At 42.2% G+C, this 20908-nt stretch overlaps 1 protein-coding gene across 4 annotated transcripts in view; it reads right to left on the bottom strand.

The window, feature by feature from the left end:
* Positions 1-20908, bottom strand: part of atp2b2 (ATPase plasma membrane Ca2+ transporting 2) — a 145647-nt gene that overhangs the window by 24267 nt on the left and 100472 nt on the right. For all 4 annotated transcript variants that reach the window (XM_068315038.1, XM_068315039.1, XM_068315036.1 and 1 more), the window contains exons 10-12: positions 16140-16304; positions 14852-15066; positions 13497-13739 (exon numbers count right to left, since the gene is read on the bottom strand). In XM_068315038.1, coding sequence (XP_068171139.1) covers positions 13497-13739; positions 14852-15066; positions 16140-16304 — 623 coding nt within the window. The remainder of the gene's footprint in view (positions 1-13496; positions 13740-14851; positions 15067-16139; positions 16305-20908) is intronic.

Genomic DNA, 20908 nt, shown 5'->3' with positions numbered 1-20908 from the left:
ATTTTGTGATAGTATCACGTTATTTTGTGATAGTATCTCATTATTTTGTGATACGTATCACGTTATTTTGTCATAGTATCTCGTTATTTTGTGATACGTATCACGAAATAACGTGATACGTATCACGAAATAACGTGATACGACTTTTTAAAGTGGTTTTATTTACTGTCTGCTGGCCATCAGTAAATCATGACTCCTTTACATGATGCCATTGATTTATATTTCATGCTTGGCTTGAGACATGGTGAGATTTCACAGTTATTGGGCTCCGTGGATGAAATTTATATAAGCATGCGTACCTTAAGACGACATTTGAAAAATATGGGGCTATACCGGAGGAAAAACGAGTCGGACCCTCTTGAGGTAGCGTCGTTCCTCATTGATGAGCTGGAGGGACACGGCCGGCTGCATGGATACAAGCTCCATCATCTCAACATAACCATTCATTCATTCATTCATTCATTCATTCATTCATTCATTCATTCATTCATTCATCTTCTAAACCGCTTAATCCGCAAAGGCAGGTCGCGGGGTCAACATAACATCTTATCACGAAATAACGTGATACGTATCACGAAATAACGTGATACGTATCACGAAATAACGAGATACATATCACGAAATAACGTGATACTATCACGAAATAACGTGATACGTATCACGAAATAATGTGATACGTCCCGGTTTTTATTTTCTTGGTCTGGCAGCTCTACGCTTCCGTAAAAACTAGATTGGACTTTGCTTGAAAATCTTCTAAAATGCCAGCCCAGTTGTGGAAGAAAATTCTTTGGACAGCTGGTGGAGGCAGTGTGATGGTTTAGACACACTTGGCTGCTAGTGGCATTGGGTCGCTGGTGTTTATTGATGATGGGACACAGGACAGAAGCAGCTAGATGAATCCTGAGGTGTTCAGGGAGATACTGTTGGCTCAAGTCCAGCCAAATGCAACCAAAATGAGAAGGTGTTTCACAACACGCATGGATAATGACCCAAAAATACAGCCAAAGCAAGCCAGAAGTTTTAATTAGACAATTAGAGAATTAGAGAAATGGCCAAAACAGTCACCTGATATCAACCCAAGTGAGCCTTCATTTCACCTGTTAAAGACCAAACTCCAGAGAGAAAGACCCACAAACAAACAGAGACTGAAAACCACTGCAGTAAAGACCTGGTAGAGCATTAAAGATGAGAAAATCCAGCATATGGTAATGTCCATGAGGTCAAGTCTTCAGGCAGTCATTGCCAGCAAAGGGTTTTCAACAAATTATTAGCAATGAATATTTAATTTTCAGTTATTTACCTAATTACTTTAGAGCTCCTGAAATGAAAGGATTGTGTTTTAAAAAATGCTTTAGCTCCTCATATTTTTATTCAATTGTTTTGTTGAACCAACTGAATTAGAGATGAAAGTCTGCAATTCAACTACATCTGAATTGTTTCATTTAAAATCCATTGCGGTACTGTACAGAACAGAACTTAGAAAAACTTTGTGTCTGTCCAAATATTTATGAACCTAACTCTATAAGAATTTTACACAATGCATCATACATGTACATTAAACTATATTTAACTGATGCTGTTTGAAAAGGAAATATGATCCCTAAAATGATGAAATTCCTGATTCCAATCTGATGACATCATGCACTGTGATCAGAGCAACACTATCAGTTATGTAAGTGTTGAACAAAACAAGAACTCTCCGACTGATTCTCTGTCTCCTTCTCTTTCGAATGTCTAAAATTTGTCATTGTCAAAATTTGTCCAGTATCTAAAATAATTCCATTCCATTTGCATTGAATCAGTGATATTTTTTTCTTGGCATTCACAGCAATTATGTCCCAAAGCAGATATAAATGTGTATATCTCAGACCAAATCTTCAGGACTGGGCCATGTTGCTGTGTGAATTCAGATATTGTTCACATCAAACAGACACAAACACCTGTGGCTCTTTATGAATGCATGACAAAGATAAAACAGATGAAAGAGAAGGAGACTAAGCAGTGACCATGTGAAAGATTTATGCAAACTATATTTACACCTGCAGACTATCACTGGCAGGGGGCTACTTGTCCACTAAACAAAGCCTGAAACCCACAAATATCCCTAATGCAGTAAATCAATATAGTATCAAGAGAAAGTAAGGCATGACGTCTTCAGATATCTCCACATACTTAGTGTTCATTAAAAGGTGATGTTGATGCTTTAGCTCCACATATTGAATTTGTAAAGTTCCAATACATTATGATACAGAATTTGCAACAGCTCAACACAATAGCAAGCAGCTCACCATTATTGACTTTCTATCTGAACTGCGTCAAAAATACACCATGAGCTCCCACATACACCTGACTTGGGTGGGCAGGCAAGGTATAATACTGGCCACCAGGGCATAGTTAGGGAATAATTTTGGATGCTTTTTAAAATTATTACGGGTCAGACTCTCCTTTAAAACATATAATTTCCCCCTACGGGAGAGTAATAATGTTGATTTCTCTTCTTCTTATATAAAATAAGGTACAGAAACTAACAGAATTTTAAATAAATACCCCTTATACTATAAATAAACAAATTAATGTACTCTCAATTCTCCAGGAATGAGTACATCAGAGGGACAGCACAGGTTAGAGGTTTTGGAGATAAAGTCAGAGAGGCCAGACTGAGATGGTTTGGACATGTCCAGAGGAGAGATAGTGAATATATTGGCAGAAGGATGCTGAGTTTTGAACTGCCAGGCAGGAGGCCTAGATGACGACCAAAGAGGAAGTGTATGGATGTAGTGAAAGAGGACATGAAGGTAGTTGGTGTGAGAGAAGATGCAGAAGACAGGGTTAGACGGAGGCAACTGATTCGCTGTGGCAACCCCTGAAGGGAAAAGCCAAAAGAAAAAGAAGATGTATTCTTAATTATTTTAATTTGGAAAAATAAGAAATAAAAATAGAAATAGAAACCCACCATCAAAAAAAAAAAAAGAGAAACATGGGAGAAGTACCCATCGTTTACATTGTATCTGGTACAGTATCATTAAGGAAATGACAAGCTGAATATCATTCATTCCAAAATGCAGGTTGGCTGATTGCAGCTAATTTCTGCAGCAACAGCAACAGTAGCAGCAGCAGCAGCAGCAGGAGCGCAACACAGCTGCCACTGCTGTACCTTTTTACTTTACCTTTATCTGTAATAATTTCATATCAAGTCCAACCTAAAGGACTAAAGTACACATAAATATACTGGATTGAACACATTTGGCAAACCCTTCATCCCTGAGTTTGTCCAGAGACTGATGTTATTTATTGTTTCTTAATTTATTATTGAAATGAGATGATCACAGTTGCAGAATCTCCAAGAAGATGGATGGATGGAAGGAAGACAGCTATTTTGTAAAAGTTGCTGCATTGGCATTTTCTTTTAAATGACATGGGTATCTTGACATCACTTAATTCATTCATTCATAAATTACTCCTTTACATGCTTGGCTTTTCTACAAGAGATATCCAGGGTAAGATGGTGCATTAAATCCCTTGAGTTTAATCTCCATGTATGCATGCATATTTTATTGAATATATAGTATCAATGAGTAATTACATATATGGCTTTTGAGTGTTGCTTATGCGCATGGACTCATTTTGTAAATGTGTGTGAATTTCACCCTTGAGGGCCCACTGAAAAGTCTGTATGTGCTGACAGCAGATGAAAAAATTGAGACAGTAGCCGTATTATGAAGGCAGAGAGGCAAAAAGGGGACTGATCTGGGTATCAAAGCCTGCCTCGTTGCCTTTGTGTTTTTTGTATGGTGGTCATCAAAGGCTTCCATAGCCATCATGGCATCCCACAGGATTTGTACACTTATATAAGAACACACCAGCTAGCATACTGTGAGGCTGGAGTGGTGCTAAGTGAGTGGGGGTTGCTGAAGAAAGGAAAGTGGAACACACAAAATACTTACTGGAAATGTCCCTTTGACATCTTATTTTGTGAGTTCACGTCGTGTCTTAATCATGTTTGTCATATCACGTGTCCTCATTGATTCTAACCAATTTACGAATAAGAACTCCAAGTGCCCGTTTAAAATCTAAATAATTATTTATGCATGTTCTATGGACTAAAACTAATGTATTGAATAGAATAGAAAGCCTTTATTGTCACTATACATAGTATAATGAGATTTGGGCAACTCCTCGCAGTGCAATAACTTCGCAGTGGAAAAAGAGTAAAGAATAAAATACAAATACAAGTATATACAATCGTTACGCTTCCGATTATTTACAAAGTGTATACATTGAATTACAAAATGTAGCCGCAAGAGGACACAAACCAGTGTCTTATTGTGCCGGTCCCAAGCCCAGATAAATACAGGGGGTTGCGTTAGGAAGGGCATCCAGCGTAAAACTTTTGCCAAATCAAACACACAAATCAAACCTATGACTTCCATACCAGATCAGTCAAGGCCCGGGTTAAAAACGACCGCCATCAGTGCTGTTGACCTACAGGGCACCAGTGGAAATTGGACTATTGTTGGTCGAAGAAGGAGAGGACGAAAGTGTGTTCGTAAGAAGGGAGAGAAGAGGAACGCCAAGAGTATAAGACTAAGAGTAGGGACGTTGAATGTTGGAACTATGACAGGAAAAGGTAGAGAGTTGGTTGACATGATGCATAGAAGGAAGGTAGACATACTGTGTGTCCAGGAGACCAGGTGGAAAGGTAGCAAGGCTAGAAGTTTAGGAGCAGGGTTCAAGTTGTTCTATCATGGTGTACATAGAAAAAAAATGGAGTAGGAGTTATCTTAAAGGAGGAGTTTGTTAGGAATGTCTTGGAGGTAAAAAGAGTGTCAGATAGAGTAATGAATCTGAAGCTATAAATAGAAGGCGTGATGTTCAATGTTGTTAGTGGGTATGCTCCACAGGTAGGATGTGAGCTGGAGGAGAAGGAGAAATTCTGGTTGGACTTTGATGAAGTGATGCAAAGAATACCTAGAAATAGAGAGTTGTCATTGGTGCAGACTTCAGTGGACATGTTGGTGCAGATAACAGAGGTGATGAGGAGGTGATGGGCAGGTTTGGTATCCAGGAGAGGAACGCAGAAGGACAGATGGTAGTTGACTTTGCAAAAAGGATGGAAATGGCTATAGTGAATACTTTCTTCCAGAAGAAGCAGGAACACAGGGTGACCTATACGAGTGGAGGTAGTAGCACACAGATAGACTACATCTTGTGTAGACGGTGTAATCTGAAGGAGATCAGTGACTTTAAAGTAGTGGTAGGCGAGAGTGTAGCCAAACAGCATAGGTTGGTGGTGTGTAGGATGACTCTGGTGGTGAGGAAGATGAAGAAGACAAAGACGGAGCAGAGGAAAAAATGATGGAAGCTGAAAAGGGAAGAGTGTTGCATGACTTTTAGGAAGAAGTTAAGACAGGCTCTGGGTGGTCAGGAGGTGCATCCAGATGACTGGACAGCTACAGATAATGTGATCAGTGAGACAGGTAGGAGAGTACTTGGTGTGTCACCTGGAAGGAAAGTAGATCATCGGTCCTGATGATATACCTGTAGAGGTTTGGAAGTGTCTAGGAGAGGTGGTGGTAGAGTTTCTGACTGGGTTGTTCAACAGGATTTTAGATAGTGAGAAGATGCCTGAGGAATGGAGGAGAAGTGTACTGGTGTCCATTTTTGAGAACAAGGGAGATCTGTAGAGTTGTGGCAACTACAGAGGAATAAGCTGATGAGTCATACAATGAAGTTATGGGAAAGAATAGTGGAAGCTAGACTAAAGGCAGAAGTGAACATTTGTGAGCAGCAGTATGGTTTCATGCCAAAAAAGACTACTACAGATGCAGTATTTGCTTTGAGGATGTTGATAGAGTACAGAGAAGGCCAGAGGGAGCTGCATTGTGTTTTTGTAGATCCGGAGAAAGCTTATGACAGGGTGCCCAGAGAGGAACTGTGGTATTGTATGAAGAAGTCTGGAGTGGCAGAGAAGTATGTTAGAGCGGTACAGGACATGTATGAGGACTGTAAGACAGTGGTGAGGTGTGCTGTACAGTAGGTGTGACAGAGGACTTCAAGGTGGAGGTGGGATTGCATCAGGGATCAGCTCTGAGCCCCTTATTGTTTGCTATGGTGATAGACAGGCTGACAGACGAGGTTAGACAGGAATCCCCATGGACTATGATGTTTTCAGATGACATCGTGATCTGCAGTGTGAGCAGGGAACAGGTGGAGGAGAAGCTACAGAGGTGGAGTTTTGTCCTGGAAAAGGGTGGAACGAAGTTTAGCCGCAGTAAGATAGAGTACATGTGTGTGAATGAGAGGGACCCAAGTGGAAGAGTGAGGTTACAGGGAGAAGAGATCAAGAAGGTGGAGGATTTTAAGTACTTAGGGTTAACAGTCCACAGCAATGGAGAGTGTGGAAAAGAGGTGAAGAAGTGTGTACAGGTAGGATGGTACGGGTGGAGAAAAGTGTCAGGTGTGATGTGTGATAGAAGAGTTTCAGCTAAAATGAAAGGAAAGGTGTACAAAACTGTTGTGAGACCAGCAATGCGGTTCTGGTCTAGAGACAGTGTCACTGAGGAAAAGACAGGAGACAGAGCTGGAGGTAGCAGAGATTAAGAAGCTGAGATTCTCTTTGGGAGTGACCAGGATGGATAGTTTCAGGAATGAGTACATCAGAGGGACAGCACAGGTTAGAGGTTTTGGAGATAAAGTCAGAGAGGCCAGACTGAGATGGTTTGGACATGTCCAGAGGAGAGATAGTGAATATATTGGCAAAAGGATGCTGAGTTTTCAACTGCCAAACAGGAGGTATAGAGGAAGACCAAAGAGGAGGTTTATGGATGTAGTGAAAGAGGACATGAAGGTAGTTGGTGTGAGAGGAGAGGATGCAGAAGACAAGGTTAGATGGAGGCAACTGATTCACTGTGGCGACCCCTGAAGGGAAAAGCCGAAAGGAAAAGAAGAAGATACATCGAATAATCCCATAGTTAATTAGTTTTTCATTAGTTCCACCTGAGATTAATTTAGCACCCTGGCCTGTCTATTTAAGGTGCTTCACTTCTGTTCAGCGCTGTCACAGCGTATTCAGTACTCGTTTGCGCAAAGTATCGTGTATGCCAATTGTTACTGTATTACTTGACTGCCTTTTGTATGACCACAAGTTTGATTTTTGGGTATCCCACTGGTGTTGTAAGTTCTGAGTTTTCCTGACTTTGAATACGGACTGATTAAAGGATTTGGATTTTGACTTTTGGACTCTCGCGCCTGGTTCCTTTTAACATTTTAGTTGATTATAAACATTAGTTATTTATATATGTCTCTCCGACAACATTCTAATATGCTATTTTACTGCCTTTTTACTACCTTTTGTGAACACAAGATTTTAACATGATAATGTGTTACTTATTCCAGGGCTTACAATAAAACTGAATAGATGAGTAGGTGATATGTCAAGGAATGCTGTGTTTTTAGAAATTTGGATAAAGATATTTATCCAAATTGATTCCTTTCTAGGCACTCATGACATTTTCATGAGAGACCTGATATATGTATATATGATTTTTTTTTTAAATGTCCCCCTCACCCTTGTGGGGTGGTATCTGTGTGTCATCCTCAAGCTCGGGTCCTCTACCAGAGGCCTGGGAGTCTGAGGGTTCTGTGCAGTATCTTAGCTGTTCCTAGGACTGCGCTCTTCTGGACTCAGGCTTCAGATTTTGTTCCAGGAATCTGCTGGAGCCACTCTTCCAGTTTAGGGGTCACTGCCCCAAGTGCTCCAACTACCACGGGGACCACATTGACCATGACCTTCCACATCTGTTCCAGCTGTTCTTTCAACCCTTGATACTTCTCAATCTTTTCGTGTTCCTTCTTCCTGATGTTGGCGTCAGCTGGAATCGCCACATCTATCACCACTGCTCTCTTCTGCTCTTTGTCCATCACCACTATGTCCGGTTTGTTAGCCAGCAGCTGTTTGTCAGTCTGGAACCTGAAGTCCCACAGGATCTTAGCCTTGTCGTTCTCAACCACCTTTGGTGGTATGTCCCTACAACATTCTAATATGTTGGGATTTGGGTACTTCTAGTCCATACTGGGTACAGATGTTCCTGTACACTAGTACAGCTACTTGGTTGTGCCTTTCCATGTATGCTGAGCTGGCGAGAATGTTACACCCTGTTACCACATGCTGGACTGACTCTGGGGCTTCTTTACATAGCCTGCACCTTGGGTCAGATCTACTGTTGTAGATGTTGGCCTCTATTGCTCTTGTACTTAGGGCCTGTTCTTGTGCTGCCATGATCAGTGCCTCTGTGCTGTCTGTCAGTCCAGCTTTATTCAGCCATTGGTAGGTCTTCTTGATATCAGCCACTTCCTCTATCTGACGGTGGTACATGTCGTGTAGGGGCTTGTCCCTCCATGTTGTCTCCTCCTCCTCCTCTTCCTCCTCAGGTTTCTGCTGTCTAAGGCATTCACTGAGCAGTTCATCTGTTGGGGCCATCTTCCTGATGTACTCTTGGATTTTTGATGTCTCATCCTGGACAGTGGCCCTGACGCTCACTAGTCCTCGGCCTCCCTCTTTCCACTTAGTGTACAGCCTCAGTGTGCTGGACTTAGGGTGAAACCCTCCATGCATGGTGAGGAGCTTTCTAGTCTTGATATCTGTGGCTTATATCTCCTCCTTTGGCCAGCTTATGATCCCAGCTGGGTATTTGATCACCGGCAGTGCATACATGTTGATGGCTCGGACCTTGTTCTTGCCATTCAGCTAACTTCTCAGGACTTGCCTTACTCTCTGGAGGTATTTGGCTGTGGATGACTTCCTAGGTCAACCCCTTCAGTTCTGATCATCTTGCCTCTTCTTGATACCATCCGGCCACATTTGTCTAATCCAAATGACATCCCTATGTCGTCGCTGTAGATCCTGGTGGTGTAGATCAGTGAGTCAATTTCTCGCTCATTCGTGGCATACAGCTTGATGTCATCCATGTAGAGGAGATGGCTGATTGTTGTCCCGCTTCGGAATTGGTATCCGTAGCCACTCTTTGTGATGATGTGACTGAGGGGGTTCAGGCCTTTGCAGAACAACAGTGGTGATAGTGCATCCCCTTGGTATATGCCGCACTTGATGTTAACTTGGGCAATTGGCTTGGAGTTAGTCTCCAGGGTTGTCTTCCACTTCCCCATTGAGTTCTTGATGAAGGCTCTTAGTGTCCTGTTGATCTTATACAGTTCCAGACATTCCAGTATCCACGTGTGTGGCATTGAGTCATAGGCTTTCTGGTAGTCAATCCAGGCGGTGCACAAGTTGGTCTGCCTATTCTTACAGTCTCTGTGTACTGCTCTGGCCACCAGTAGCTGGTGCTTTGCTCCCCTGGTGTTACTACCAACTCCTTTCTGTGCCTCGCTCATATATTGATCCATGTGCCTACTCATTTTAGCCACCATGATTCCTGACAGGAGCTTCCATGTTGTACCGAGACAGCTCATTGGCTGGTAGTTGGATGGGGTAGATTCCTTCTGTGGGTCTTTCATGATCGGGACTGTCCTGCCTTCAGTCAACCATTCTGGGTGCATCCCATCCCTTAGCAGCTGGTTCATCTGTGCTGCTAGACGCTCATGGAGTGTTGTCAGCTTCTTTAGCCTGTATGTTGGTCAGCCCGGTGCTGACCAACTCTTCATCTTTGACACTCTTTCTTGGATGTCTGCCATTGAGATGGTTACTGGTTCTTGTTCTGGGAGGCAGCTGTGGTCAGTCCTCAGGTCCACTAGCCACTGGGCATCGGTGTTGTGTGATGCTTCTCTTTCCCATATGCCCTTCCAGTATTTATCCACCTCAGCTCTTGGTAGGTCTGACCGGATGCTATTTCCCTGCCACTGAGAGTAAACCTTTGCTGGTTGAGTGGAGAAGGTCTTTTTTATTCTCCTGGCCTCTATCTCCTTGGTGTATCTCTTCAGTCGGGTAACCAGAGCCGTTAGTCTCTGTTTGGCAGTGTCGAGTGCTTCAGGTATGGAGAGCTTGCTGTATTTCCTGGGTACCCCTTTATTCACCATGTTCCCCTTCTGTAGCTCGGCTAGCTGATGGACTTCTCTCCGTGTCGCCTTTATCTTGGCCTCTAACCGTCTCTTCCATGGAGGGTATTGTTTGTTATGCTCCAATCTCCACAGTAATCCCCTCCACAGTAATCCTAGCATCTCGAGGATTACTGTTGCTGTACTGTGGATCAGCTTGTTGGTCTCAGTTATGTTCCCTGTGGGGATGGTTCTTATTGCAGCATTCACATCTTCTAGCAGATCTTCTGAAGATACTTCACAACTTAGCTTCGGTATTTGTTGGAGGCTCCAGGTTTCCATTTGGGTCATGATCTTCCTTCTCAGGTCAGCAGCTATTGTATTGAGGCTGTCTATGTCTCTTGGGGCTTTGTACCCAATCTCGGATTGTGTATGTGTGTGTGGGGGGGGGGGTGATATCCCCCCGCTGACCTGGCGTCCTGGCTCCCCCTTGCCGTAGCATTGTTGTAGTATTTCATCGATCTCTAGTTGTGACAGCAGTTTTCAATTACGGATGTTGGAACACTGGGCTAACAGCTGTTTCTTTGTTAGCCTTGATTGTGGGTTTCGAAGCATCCATTGGTCCCACATCCGCCCCATATATCCCCTCTCTCTGGGATTACTCGTGTAGTAGCATTCCAACAACTCCGTATTCTCCGCCCTTGTCCATGTGTGTCTTGTTCCAGTAACCCATTTCTCATCAAATAGCAACTGACGCAGACCTTGTTTACCCGGGCCACGTCCGAGCCGGTATGACTCTGTCTTTAATGTGTTCACTCATGATTGACGTAGGCTGGTATAGCATTAAGGGTCTTGCCTAAGGACCCTCACTGGATAGTGTCCGCCATAATCTGGGGTTCGAAACCACACCCTCCTGCATTCCAGACCATGCCCTCCGGCATTCCAGACCACGCCCCTCCTGCATTTGTGTAAGTTGACTGGATAGTGTTTTGTCCCGACCCTGATTCGAACCCACAACGTCCTGCATTCAAGTCAGTTGACTTGTGTAAGATGCTAGCCAGCTCAGCATACATGGAAAGGCACAACCAAGTAGCTGTAATAGTGTACAGGAACATCTGTACCCGGTATGGACTAGAAGTACCCAAATCCCAATGGGACATACCACCAAAGGTGGTTGAGAACGACAAGGCTAAGATCCTGTAGGACTTCAGCTTCCATACTGACAAACAGCTGCTAGCAAACAAACCAGACATTGTGGTGGTGGACAAAGAGCAGAAGAGAGCAGTGGTGATAGATGTGGCGATTCCAGCTGACACCAACATCAGGAAGAAGGAACACGAAAAAGATTGAGAAGTATCAAGGGTTGAAAGAACAGCTGAAACATGTGTGGAAGATCAAGGTCAATGTGGTCCCCGTGGTAGTAGGAGCACTTGGGGAAGTGACCCCCAAATTGGAAGAGTGGCTCCAGCAGATTCCTGGAACAACATCTGAAATCTCAGTCCGGAAGAGTGCAGTCCTAGGAACAGCTAAGATACTGCACAGAACCCTCAGACTCCCAGGCATCTGGTAGAGGACCTTAGATGACACACAGATACCACCCCACAAGGGTGAGAAGAACATTATATTATATATATATATATATATATATATATATATATATATATATATATGTATATATATATATATGTATATATATATATATATATATATATATATATATATATATATATTAATGAGCTAATATAACTACTACGTATTTGCAGAAAGTGAAAAATTGGAACCATATACAAATAAATTACAAACAAAACAAAAAGATGATAAAGCATAGTTACAAGTGATTACATGGATAGATAGATGGACAGATGGAGACAGACAGACAGATAGATAGATAGCAAGGGGGGTATTCAGAAAGTGGGGTGTAGGTCACCGACTCTAAAAAGCACCTATAGTCATGACTGATAATATTCCTTATACTGCTGGCAATCTCAAGACACATGCATGTTATAGATCAAATCCATTATGATATACAGTATAAGACAAGGGGCCCGAGGGGATTGCTGCACAAACAGTTTTCGGATGGTTGATTCACACAAAAGTTTCAATCAACCATCATAGCTTCACTTCTATCTCCTGTTAAATGTTGGTTTAAGTGGCTTAGAGAAGATGGCTATTTGCCGCTTTTACTGTGAACAATTCTTCTCTTCAAGTGTTTAAGACAGATTGGATTCAGTTATAGCCTGCAATGGTCAGACTATCAGATAAGACAACATTACACAACTATTCTAAAGGTGACAAGTTGAATGAGTTTCCAATGAATTTGAAGCATCTTCCAAGAAAAACACACTGCCTGCTCTGCAAAAAAAAAAAAAAACCTCTCCAGAACTGGCTCAGTGTTTCAAGGCTACTCTTGTCATAATGTTTCATTTTCACCCACAGGAGCTGAATCTGTGCAGTGAACCCAGGATATTTGAAATTTAATAAAGAAAAGGAATATGTTGTGGACTGAGAAAATGAAAGGTTACATATATTGCTGTTTGGTGACATTACATAACAGTTGAATAAAATGCAGTGGTGGATGTTCAACCCCTAAAGAGAATGTCCAGCAGTGATGTGCCTCACCTGCCATCATGAAAGAAAAAATGAAAAATGGAAGAAATAAATTAAATGGCTGTATTTATCCAGTGATGTGTATTATTCAGTTATTTTCTGTTTAACGCCACCAATTTTACGTTATATTTACTATTTACAAAATCGCTGAATTTTCACTTTACCGCTGACACACTGAGAAGAGACCTGTGGTGAGGCATCAGCCAGCCGAGCCTCACCATGGATTACGCAATGACTCGACTAGCTGTGCTGGCATGCTGTACAGTGAGACCGTAATGCTATCTCTCTATATGTCGCGATTAAAATGTTCAAACACATGTTTTTTATCAACAACTGTATGTGTGTAACGTCTTTCTTGAGTCGAGCGGTCCTGAAACAGCTGAAAAGAGGCATGCAGTGAGGCAAATAGTTCTCCGGCCTCATGATAGGGGGCGCTGGTGATCCCAGGGACTTGGCCGAGGATTCTTCTTCCTCGGCTGCAGAAGTGATAGCAAACTACAGCCATTCATTTACTTTCCTCTTGCCTTGCCTTACTATAGAAATGGACGATAACATACCTACACTCCAAATTTTTATTGATGCTTTTGTTCAGAAGGAGCGGTGCATGGACTTCATTTATAAGTAAACATAACATAAACGTAACATAAGCAAACATGTAGGAAAGAACTTTTTTTTTTTAATCAAATGCGCTAATTGTGTGTTACAGTTTATACGTGTAAATAATTCTGCTATGGGGCTTTAAAAATAACCTACTCACTGTTGCAAATTAAATGGTGAATAAGCTAAACTATACATTCATATTTTTGTAAATCTAATTATGATGAAATCAGTGCCTCACCAGCCATGAACCTCACCGCACGTCACTGATGTCCAGTAAATTTGAATTACAGGTTGCTTACCAGTATTTTGGTGGTATAGGCGCTGTTGATTGAGATGGCATTGACCAGTAGCTCCAAGGATTTTGGTGATAGAGCTCCAGGATCTGGGATTTCTTTGTAGTGGACATCTCCAATGTAACATTCCACAGCCGTCATGCGGTTTGTCGTTAGTGTGCCTGTTTTGTCAGAGCAGATGGCCGTAGCGTTGCCCATAGTTTCACATGCATCCAGGTGACGCACCAGGTTGTTGTCTTTCATCATTTTCTGTTGGTAAGAAACGATGTGATAATGAGAGTGTACATAAATAAACATTGGAACAGCTTACCGGAGGAGATGCGGCAAATTCAGTAGTCATCCCTTAACTTAACTGTTTTTTCTGTCTGACTTCTTGGCTAAATAAGCTTTTCAAACTTTGTCAATAGTACTTTAATATGGAAGCGGAAGACAACTTTGTTGTAGTTGTGTGTGGATCCCCAGTGCTGTGTGCTGGCATATTGGGACATTTGGTCTATGACTGACGCTACTGTATATACTGGCAGCTATTGTTGTATCAGCCATGTTACTAATCTGAGTGATTCAAATAACATTCAGACAATTAGAGGGATGCAAATAAAGCTTTGGTGTGAGTGCTGCATTGGAATGCGTAACTGGACACACTACTAAATGGATACCATGAACATTACAGAATTTACAGATTCACATTCTCTTCAAAACACCTGAATATAGATTATTTCTGCATGAAAAATACACATAGAACTTGGATCAATCAATGTTTTTCATGGGAAGACAGCTTAGCCAATAAAATCAACATTTCCTGTTGTGTTGGATAAATCTTTCCCAAAAAATTTACATCCCTGGTACTATCATTGATGAAGTTTTCATGCAGATCTATGGGTGTTCTGGAGTGAAATGTCTGTTCTCCTGGTTCTTGAAGTGCAAAACAATATAAAAAAAATAAACAAAAAAAAACCTGAGAAAAAAAATTAGTACCAATGCAAAATTCATTGATATCTATTTTACGACAACACTCACGCTTAAAATTCATGCTAATCCAAAAGTGTCAATGTAATACACAACAAAAGAACGAATAGTATAGCACAAAACGAAAACAAAGTTAAATTATTGCATTATGTTATCTGGATGCTCTCCGAAATTTAATGGACTGTTTTCTGCTAAATACCAACTATGGTGTTGGAAAGGGTGAAAAAAATAATCCTCACAGTGGTACCACAACATTAAAGGGAAAAATACTTTCTTCCTTACCACATGCTTCACTTAACAGAAAAGAAGTCTGTTAAGTGAACAAGTAAATAAACCAAAAAGATCACTCAACTTCTGCACAGAGGAGTGTCTGGGTGTGTAGATTACATGCTCACCTTAACTGAGTAGGCCAGGGAGATGGTGACAGCCAGAGGCAGCCCCTCAGGCACGGCCACCACCAACACAGTCACACCAATGATGAAAAACTTGACAAAGTACTGGATGTAGATAGGGGTGCATTCCGGCAACCAAGGGCGCTTCTGCATCACAAAGTTGTCAATGGCAAAGTACAAGACCAGGATGATGACTGTGATGGCTGACATGACCAAACCTGAAAAACACAACAAAAGGTTATTTCCAGAGCAATGACTCGATATGTAGTTGAAAAGAGGTTATTGACAATTTTGTGTAATCTGAAAATTTAGGCCACCAACCAATGTTAAATTCAGAATTAAGGCTTCAAGAAAGAATAAATTATAATGGTCCCTGGTTATTCACCTTTCACAGCTTTGCAGTTTTGAAGATTTTTTTTAGTGAAATTTTTTTTTCACTCCACAATGAAATCTGACAAACATCAAACAGTGAGCATAGCAGCCGGTAAATTTCAGTAATTTCTCCCTTTGGCATCAATCTTCTGGGCTTGTTTTTCAAATAATGTCTTTCCTGTTGCTGCCTCAACAAGGATAAGTCACACCTGAAAACACTAATACGTCACAACCATTCTGTTTCATGGATAGACAGATATCTATGCACCATCTACCTGTATGTACTGTTACTACCTCCTCAGGCATTACAGATACCTAACTGACTGACATTTAATTACGCCTTCATTGCTTTAAAACAGACCATCATGGTGGAATAAAGGTGCACCAGACCAGCAATGAAAATATTGAATGGGAAGAATGAAATGAAGGAAATGACAGACACCCTTTGTTACAGGGCTTTTGTAATTTCAGTTTAGGAATCCAAATGATTGTAGACTGCACCATAAACTGAGACGTACTAAGGTATGTCATATTCACTGATATGAACTGTAATCCTGCTACGTTGCTGCTGGGAGGCTACCTACAGCGTAGACATAATGGTAAGTGAACATTCATCACTGCGAAGAATAACTCCATAGTGCCAAAGATTCTTTATATTTCATTAAACAGCATATAATGGCATGGATTGGATGCACTTATTTCACACTGCTTGAAAAGAAGTGTTTGCAAAATTGTAAAAGTGCACAAGCTGCAGAATGTTATCTAAACTGTTTGCAGTGAAGTGATTCATCAGCCCCAGATGGCAGATCACCTAGTAAATAAAATGAACAGGGGTTTCATACTAATGCAGATACATTAGCATTCTTCCTAATTTCCGTGATTCAAGCAATGGATTTGGGTTGTGAGTCATAAACTGTACCTGCTTTGCCAATCTGAACCGCTAGTTTAGTCAGCTTCCCTTGCAACACAGACTTCTCTTTCTTTGGAATAGACACCTTCTTCCTTTCTTTCTCATCAGCCTCTCCCCCTTCAGCACTCTTTAGAGGCTGCATCTCCATGGCAGCTGCTCCATCCTGCTTCTTTACTGTAAACACCAAGAAAGACAGACAGCAGAAGTGTTAAAAATGTAGATTTGTCATGGAGAGCAAAGACAAGCAGGGAGCCAGACCTAACCACCCAGGTGTTATTCAAGTTGAGGCTTAGACCCAAAGGGAAATCATTCAACATCCCATGACAAGGTGAAAAATAATGGCATGTAGGAACCTCGCATCTCATAGTTGAAGAATTGTTTATATCTGTCCCTCCTTTAAGACTGTAAACAATTACTATCTGTTATGAACACAAATTTTTTATCATGATTATGCTTTGGTTATTCCAGGACTTACGATAGATAGATAGATAGATAGATAGATAGATAGATAGATAGATAGATAGATAGATAGATAGATAGATAGATAGATAGATAGATAGATAGATAGATAGATAGATAGATAGATAGATAGATAGATAGATAGATAGATAGATAGATAGATAGATAGATAGATAGATAGATAGATAGATAGATAGATAGATAGATAGATAGATAGATAGATAGATTTTATTTATCCCATACTGGGAAATTTAAATGCTACACTAGTATACAGACACATCTGATATTTTAGAGCTGTTGTATAGAGCGATGGCATGTGGCAGGAATGACTTCCTGTACCAGTCTTTTCGACAGCGCAGCTGTAGCAGTCTGCTGGAGAAGGAGCACCGCTGTCCATCCAGTGTGTGATAGAGAGGGTAAGCGGGATTATCCATGATGGATAACAGTTTGTTCAGAGTCGTCCTCTCCACCACAGCCTCCACAGTGTCCAGACTACAGCCACACAGAGCCAGCCTTCCTTATTAGCTTGTTAAGTCTGTTGGTATTGCTGGCTCTGATGCTGCTCCCCCAGAAGACCACAGGAAAGAAGAGAACGCTGGCCACAACAGACTGATAGAAAATGTCCAACATCTTTCTGCATACATTGAAGGATCTCAGCTTCCTCAGGAAATTGAGTCTACTCATCCCAATTTTGTAGACAGCGTCGATGTTGGATTTCCAGTCCAGTCTGTTGTTGATCTTCACACCCAGGTACTTGTGGTCCTCCAGCTCCTCTACAACCTCTCCCAGGTTGTGGATTGGTTGTGGCATGCTTCTCTTCTTCCTGAAGTTGATCACCATCTCTCTGGTCTTGCCAACGTTCAACCTCAGGTGATTGGCTCCAGCCCACTCCACAAAGTCATCCACCACGGCCCTGTACTCCCCCTATCTCCCCTCACTTATACACCCAACAACTGCCGAGTCATCAGAGAACTTCTGTAGGTGGCACACTCGGAGTTGTCCTGAAAATCATTGGTGTACAGAGTGAAGAGGAAGGGGGACAGTACAGTCCTCTGAGGGGCTCCTGTATCACTGACCACCGTGTCAGACAGAACATTGCCCAGACAGACAAACTGTGGCCTGCCTGTCAGGTAGTCACTGATCCAAGAGACAGTGGAGGTGTAGAGAACCATCTCCCGCAGCTTCTCACCCAGCAGCCTTGGCTGAATGGTGTTAAAAGCACTAAAGAAATCAAAGATGATTCTCACAGTGCTTCCCCCACCATCCAGATGCAAATGGCCTCTCTGTAGTAGGTAGATGGAGGCATCATCAACTCCCAATTGGGGCCAATACGCAAACTGTTGGGGGTATAGCAGCTCCTTCACCTGAGGCCCCTTCCACACGGTGCCGGATCTTTTTGAAAACGCAACATTTTCGTTGCGTTTACGCCTGCCATCCACACAACAAAGCAGATATCTGGGACGAAAATGCAACTTTTTGAAAACGCTGGCCAAGGTGAATTTTTTTGAAAACATCGGGTCTGTGTTGTCGTGTGGACGCTGTATCCGCAATTTTTTCTATCCGAGGGGCGTGCCCATATAACAGCTCCACGTCGAAAATGCATTGATAAACATGCTTCACACTTGAATATTTATTTGTGTTTCTTTCTTTATGAGTCATAAAGTTAATATATTAATTAATTTATTTATTTATTCATTCATTCACGATCCTTGCCAAAGATGTCGACACCAGTTCTGGGTCAGGCTGGGACTACCTCTCTGCTGGTGGGAGAACTCTGTGATGGAGGTCATCCTCCAGGAGGAACGGCGTGAATATCCATACGTCCCGGTCCTCTCTCCTGTCGTTCTCAGAGTTGTTCTCTTTATGAATGTGTTGATCAACGCACTGATGCGGATACGTGTGGATGGAGATTTTTTCAAAAACGCTGTTGTGTGGATGCAAATCTTTTTCTATGCGGGGGGGGAAAGAGTTGCATTTTCAAAAAGTCACGGCACCGTGTGGACGGGGCCTGAGGCCTCAAGCTAGTCAAGACCAGCCTCTCCAGCGACTTCATCAGGTGGGATGTGAGGGCAACTGGTCGGTAGTCGTTCAACTTCGATGGGGCCGACTTCTTGCGAACAGGAACCAAGCACGATGTCTTCCACAACACCAGGACTCTCTCCTGGCTCAGGCTCAGGTTGTAGAGGTGTGTGATGACCGGAGACAGCTGGGGCGCACAGGTCTTCAGGATCCTGGGGCTGATATCATCAGGTCCAGCAGTCTTCCTGTGATGGAGTCTCCTCAGCTGTCTCCTGACCTGGCCCATAGTTACAGCCATGTGGGGCAGCGTGCTGGTGGGGGAGGGTCCTGGTTCCTTGGAGGAGGTGTGTGGGGGGGGGGTGTCTAGGACTGTCTGCCAAGGGGGGGAGAGAGAGGAGGAATGGCAGTGGAGGAGGAGCATGGGGGTCGAGATGTGAGGGGGAGGCAGACGGCTGTGAGCTGAACCTGTTGAAGAAAACATTCAGCTCTCTAAACCGCCTGATGGTTGCCTTTGATCTTCTTCATTTTCGACCACACGTCCCTCATGTTGTTTTGCAGGAGTCTGGCCTCTAGCTTCCTCCTGTAGTTGTTCTTACACTCCCTCAGTTTGTCTCTGACCTCGTGCTTCACTCTTTTCAGTTCCCCTTGGTCATCAGACCTGAAAGCCCTCTTCCTCTTATTTGGGAGTTCCTTCAGGTCACTCGTAACCCATGGCTTGTTGTTGGGGAGGTAGTGTACAGTCTTGGTTGGCACGGTGGTGTGTTCACAGAACCTGGTGTATCCTGTGATGCAGTCAGTCAGGTTGTTGATGTTCTCCCCATGTGGCTCACAGAGCACATCCCAGTCCGTGGTGTCGAAGAAGTCCTGCAGTGCCTCGACACCACAGGCTGGGATATGCTCTGTGAGCCACATGGGGAGGACATAAAACTGAATGGATGAGTAGGAGATTTGTCAAGGAATGATTTGATGTTTTTTGAGATTTGGGTAAAGAGATTTTTTTTTTAACTTTCGTCACTGACTCTTTTCTAGCCACTCACACCATAGTTTTATTAGAGACTTGTTTATATATTTTCTATAAAAGAAATGTGCGCTCATGTAACTACATATAAATATTTACAGAAAGCAAAGAAATTGAAAAATTATATAATACAGCACATTTGTAGTGAAAGAGGACATGAAGGTAGTTGGTGTGAGAGAAGAGGATGCAGAGGACAGGGTTAGATGGAGGAAACTGATTCCCTGTCGCGACCCTTGAAGGGAAAAGCCCAAAAGAAAAGAAGAATACAATATAGCACATTTCACTCATAAAACTACTCACTTTACATACAATGCAAACAAAGTACAAAGAAAGAACAAATGATTCTAAATAAAGCATGGATGTAAGTGATTAGAAACAATCTAAATGTTGTAATGTATAACATACTCAATAAACATTCATGTTCAGTTTTTAGGGAATACCCACAAGGGATTTAGATAGATAGATAGATAGATAGATAGATAGATAGATAGATAGATAGATAGATAGATAGATAGATAGATAGATAGATAGATAGATAGATAGATAGATAGATAGATAGATAGATAGATACACACACACACACACACACACACACACAAACACACACACACACGCACGCACGCACGCACGCACGCACACACACACACACACACACAATCTTTGTTAATGTAGCTCATTGACAAGAATCATTGCATCCTGGTTTCCTGATAGCAACGAGGTGTGTGTTTGATGCTCATGCAAAACCTTTTAATGATCAACATGTGTCATATTGTCTTCTTGTGCATTTTCTTTTTGACTCCGGAGGAAAATCTGCATCCAACATTAAGCAGCAGAAGAGCAAGATCAAACTATTGATGCTAGTCCACACTCGGTACAGATCACCTACAGAAAACGTCATGTTCTATATTTTAGCTGCTGATGTATACTGTGCTGTGATCAGCACACTGATGTGTACACAGTCTTCAATACACCAACAACAAGGGCGAAAGTGCCATTCATCAGAAAATGTACAATAACTGAAAAACCTGTTTTTTTCCATTGATAATGCGTTTTTTGATTTTCTGATTGTTGTTACACAACAAGCAGACTACTACTAGACAGAGAGGTTTACAGTAATGAAAATAATATGTATGAAAAAAGGACACTTCAAAAGCGTAACAATAATCCCAGACAATTTTTGTCATAATTCGGGTTAGGGGGGACACCAAGAGGACAGTTTTGGGTGTTTGCAGAAGGAAAACGCACCCTGTGTGAGGTAGATAACAACACAAGAACAACAACA

The sequence above is a fragment of the Antennarius striatus genome, chromosome 5 (assembly GCF_040054535.1).
Source record: "Antennarius striatus isolate MH-2024 chromosome 5, ASM4005453v1, whole genome shotgun sequence".
Classification (NCBI taxonomy): domain Eukaryota; kingdom Metazoa; phylum Chordata; class Actinopteri; order Lophiiformes; family Antennariidae; genus Antennarius; species Antennarius striatus.
Note: the sequence above shows the minus strand (reverse complement) of the source record. Positions and strands in the feature narration are given on the sequence as shown.